This window comes from Chenopodium quinoa, unplaced genomic scaffold (assembly GCF_001683475.1).
Source record: "Chenopodium quinoa cultivar QQ74 unplaced genomic scaffold, ASM168347v1, whole genome shotgun sequence".
NCBI lineage: Eukaryota > Viridiplantae > Streptophyta > Magnoliopsida > Caryophyllales > Amaranthaceae > Chenopodium > Chenopodium quinoa.
In genome coordinates this window covers 1,962,925-1,968,055 of record NW_018745105.1, presented here as the reverse complement: position 1 = coordinate 1,968,055, position 5,131 = coordinate 1,962,925, and the positions used below count along the sequence as shown (strand labels likewise).

Below are 5,131 nucleotides of genomic sequence, written 5' to 3'. Positions count from 1 at the left end.
TTATTATAAGAAAAATAAAATACCTAACAACAAAAACACCTTGATCAGAATAATCATTCTATAGGTTTACATTACAACTAAATCAATATAAAAAACAATAGGTACTCCTTTCCTATATTTAATCAAAGCACCTACATCTACTTGAACATTATAGAAATCAATGAACTGACTAACACCATTTCTAATGGAACATTTACAGATTGCTCCCTACTTCTTTAAAACTTTCAGCTGCACATTGAACCGAGTATCAACAAGCTGAAGAATGACATTGGTAGTTTCAGGGAAATCAATGAAATGTCGTTTAGCAAAATCGAATGGAACATTCTGTCATTGAAAATAAAACACAAAATCAAATAATTATGCCAAGAGAAAGAAGAATAGAATGAAAAAAAAAAAACAAACTTGAAAGTAGTTAACAAAAATCATACTATAATTCCTTGATCAACATAAGCTTTGGTAAAAGTGAATAAGAAATGATGTTCATAACAAGCAGCTGCAAGCTTGGCAAGGCAAGCATTAGTTTCGATCATTTTAGATGAGAGCCTTTCAACAATAGCAGGTTTCCTCCCACGCTTTTTACTTGAAGTACCAGAACTTCCACCATATTCATTTTCCTCATCTCTCTTACCTCCTCTGGGTCTACGAATTTCAACATCAAATGAGCTATCCCCTAAATAAGTAAATATCAAAGCATCACCAACATTTACATCATTATCCTCTGCAAAATCAGACCACTCAGCTTCAAGATATGTTCCCCATCCACTACCACACTCTTCATGCACTAAAGTAACAAACCATGACTTGTCGTTACCATCCAACGACAACTCTATGTTTAAAAAACCATCGTCCATGACATCCCTGAAGCCATTCGGAATAAACTATTTAGAGGCACACAAAAAACATACACCACAATACAAGCACAAAATCAAAATCAAAATCCAAAAAATTAATCATCAACAAAAATGATTTAGATAGAACAAATTAGCAATAATAATACAACTACGATAAACCAAAACAAAAACAAGAATGCATACCAATTTTTCATGTTTCTCAATATCATTTTCATACAGAGTGGTAAACGAAAGAGAGATTCTGTCCTTGTGTAGAGACCTAAAAATGTCTCCCAAAATCCAAACCCGATGATGAACAACCTTTCACCGCCATTATTGGTCGAGTTGAGTATTTAATCTTGAAGTGCTTAAATCCATATTCAATCACAATAAATTTCATAAAAAAACAAATTCCTAGCCCATTTCCCCAAACCATGACTTATTTTCCTCTTTTCGTGCCTTTAAACCCAAAATAATTCATTTCGTGTCTTTTAAAATCATTCATTTCGTGTCCTTTATATAAAAACGTTTATTCCAGTATATTTTGGTCCATAATATGGGTCCATTGATTGAATAGTTGGATGGGGCTTGAAAAGAGATTTCCAACGATATATTGTAAGCCCAAATCCGAGTTATAACGAATAAGTTATGACCAAAATATTAAGTTGAGCCCAAACCGAACCTAAGCCCACCTTACCTACGACCCAATGATCATATGGAGGGTCCAAAAGCTTTAATCCCAATCCTAAACCAATTAGAATTAATTAGAAGCTTCTAAAAGTTTATAAAAGATCTTATTATCCTTTTTGAAAAGATAAGATTAAAGAGTTTGAAGTTGAATAAAACTTTTCGTTTTGAAAATCCTATTTCTATCCGAATTGAAAGACGTTCAAAGATAGACAGATATTATTTTCGTGCCTCATATTTTTTATCCAAATTTTATATGGCTGGATAGACCTTGAAAGTATCTTTCCAATGATATATTATACTATCAATTCCGAGCTATAACGGAAAAGATATGAATAAAATGTCAAACTCTATCCAAAACTGACACCGTCTCACTATTTCGGCCATATATTTTATTATATAAAATATTTTAATCTGATTCTAATTGGGTTAGAAAGTAAAATTCACGAGCTTTCCAACAATATCTTATTCATCTTATTTCGATTTCTCAAAGATATGATAAAAACAAAAACCGCAAAAACTGCTGTCTATCGAGTTTTATTCCGATTTAATTCGGATCTTATCTTGTTTTTTCGACCATTGTTTTTTCTCTATAAATAGAGTCATATCACCCCTTTTTCAATCATCAACAAGCTTGATCATAAAATAATTCTGTTCTCCCTCTTTAGCCTAAATACTAGCCATCCTATTTTCTCAAAATACTTTCCCTAATTAAGCACTCCAAGGAGCTCATACAATACCCAAAGTTTTATACTTAAACCAAGGCGTGAAAGGTATAATTGACTGAGGGTTTGGACCAAATCAAATCTAATTTAATTTAATTTTAATTTGATTTATATTTTTATTGAAGTTACTAACAGTTTATTCATGATGTAGCAATTTAAAGGAACATGCAGAATGTGAGTAATTAATTAATTTAATTACTCTTATTTTATTTTAATATTGCTAGCATCATGATTAGGTTATTTTATATTTAATTTGACTAACGCTATTATTGTTAAATTGCTTCCAATAATAATGTTTATTCTATTGTTATTATGATCACCATATTGCATATTAAAGGGAATATGTAATTGAAAATCACGCCTAATAAGATAATTTGGACAACCGGTTTAGGATCCTTTTTAATCTTGTTTTTAATTAAAGTGATTACAAATATTTTAGAATTATATGTTGCATTGTTATTCAACAAATTTAGCTTAATAATAGTTTGGAGCAAATTGAATATTTTGTTTGTATGCCTTTGAGATCGCAGGAATCACTTCTCACTATAAGAATCGAGTAGAGGCCAATACGGGCGAATGTGACTCCATGACTCACTTCGTACCATCATCCCCGATCCTCCTTTCGTGGTTCCGAACCATATGGAGTTAGTAATCTCATGGATTATGAATGGGGTGTAACCTTCACGGGTCAATCGTTGTTGCCTTTCATTGTCCCTTATCGTAGTTGCCTTTTTATGATCCGTGAACGATTTACAAGTTCCTTAAAAACTTGTTGGCGGCTCCCTACTTTCCTTGTCCCTAATCGTATTATGTCAATTCTCACTTCCTATGAGTGCCAAGCATAATCACCACATGCTTTAACGTAGGCGCACTTCAAGCGACGCCTACAATTTGGCGACTCCACTGGGGAGAATTCTTGGTTATTTATCAATTTGAGTGATCGGTATTTAATTGAGATGAGTGGATGAGACTTGAAAGATTCTTGAAAAATATTCCTGTGATTTAATTGGCATGTCACATATGCATATGAATTTTAGCTTACCTATTTTGCCACAATAGTACGTGTTCTACGTATGTGGCTAGCCCGGGGGATTTATGCTCTATCAACCCGAAAATGCTCATGGCAATAAGGGTTCATCCGAGTTTTTAAATCCACCCAAACCATGGAGTCGAGTTCGATTTCATCACGAACTCGCGGAGCCACCCGTTGGCATACACCCTCAAGGGAGGCTGCCTTGCTAACGCGTCCAAACTCTTAACCATGGTACCCTTGACACCCAAAAGCTTGACCGTAGTCGAACATAGAACTTGACTTTAGGTTGCGAACTTCATTGCATCATGCGTGACTATATGCTTATGTGTGCATTTTTTTATGGACATTTTTTGTAATTATTTTTTTTTCTCTTATCAAACCCTTTTTATTATTATTAGAGTCGAGCCATAGATTTTGTTTTTAATTTTTGAGTCACCCGGATTTTAATTCCCGTATACTGCACAAGAGTCAACTTGTTTTGATCATAGCCGGAGTTCTAGAAAGAGTTACGTGTTGTGCAAACTATGGATCTGTAGCCCCGGGTTTTATCTTTCATTTGGCGTTGGTTTCGTTCAAATCAAAGTCACAGATCAAAAGTTTTAACTGATTTACTACAACCTGTCCAGTTTAGGTGTCTTCTTAGCGTCAACCTTTTTTTTAAATTTTTTTTTCATGTCAAGCTAGTCCTTGAATCCATATCAACTCGTATAAAATAGGATTATAGATTTTTTATTTATTTTTTATTTTTTTTATACCCATGAGTCTTAACTCTTCTAGAATTCTAGTCCTCTTCCTAGTTTCTTGTGATCGATTTTTGTGCTAACCTTAACATGTGTTCTTTGTCTTTGATTGTGGTTGATCTTATTTATGACTAACGATTGTCAATGGACTGTTTTCACCTAGTAAATAGCATAAACATTAAAATTGGACAAAGTTAATCAAGTTAGTTTGTCTTTTAGTCTTCCGTGCTATTTGGTCATTAGGTCCTTTGTTTTTCACAACGTCCTCATGTCTAGCCATACGATCATACCACGAGTCTTATAACATCACTTAGTCACTCACGAGTTAAGTATAGTACACACACTTTCTTTATGTTCCGACTCGAGTCGTGCACCAGGTTTATGATCGTATACTAGGTTCATGCACCCTTTTTTCGTCATAATAAAAAAAATGAGTGGAGTTTTCTCACCTGTTTTGCAAATGTCTATTTTTTTTCCTTCCTTTCCTATCTTGAGCAATGAGTCAAACAATTAAGTGAATTATTTTATTTCACAGTACTTGGTCAAGGAACAGGGATAAATTAATACGGTTCGAGTCATTATCGCAACAATATATCAGATCTAATAGGCGTTCAAAGAGAACTTTGCCATCTCCACATTACTTATCACCTTTCAATGGCCACTAAAGAAGACATTGATAACATCAACAAATCCATCGAGGCACTGTCTTCCATGATGCAAACCCTTACCACTAGGGTCACTACCATGGAACAAAACAAGGTCACTGTTTCCACCCTTGACAAACTGAAGGAACAAATGAGTAAGATTTCTGAGGATTTCACTTATGTGGAACGGCCTCCCACTCCTTTGGATGTGAAGGACAGACTCCCTGAAAAGTTCTCCACTGCTGATATTCCAAAGTTCAAGCCTACTGACAATCCAATATTCCATTTGAAGGCGTTCTCTACAACCATGGCTCTTAAGGGATTGGACGTAACACTCTTCCCTACGGTGTTCCCTCTCTCCTTAGAACATGCTTGCAAACAATGGTTTTATTCCTTAGTTTCCAAGCATACTGCGACTTGGCAAGATGTCACCGACAGTTTCATGAATTGTTACAAGTGTAACATTCAAACC

The 5,131-nt window shown here is 34.5% G+C and overlaps 1 protein-coding gene across 1 annotated transcript; it reads right to left on the bottom strand.

Annotated features, from left to right (window-relative positions):
• Positions 1-207: 207 nt before the first annotated feature.
• On the bottom strand, positions 208-851 carry LOC110710037 (B3 domain-containing protein REM9-like). Its single transcript, XM_021888299.1, has 2 exons — positions 429-851; positions 208-324 (listed from the first exon to the last, which is right to left on the bottom strand). The coding sequence occupies exons 1-2, from the start codon at positions 849-851 to the stop codon at positions 208-210; spliced, it is 540 nt and encodes a 179-aa protein (XP_021743991.1).
• Between the last annotated feature and the right edge of the window lie 4,280 nt (positions 852-5,131).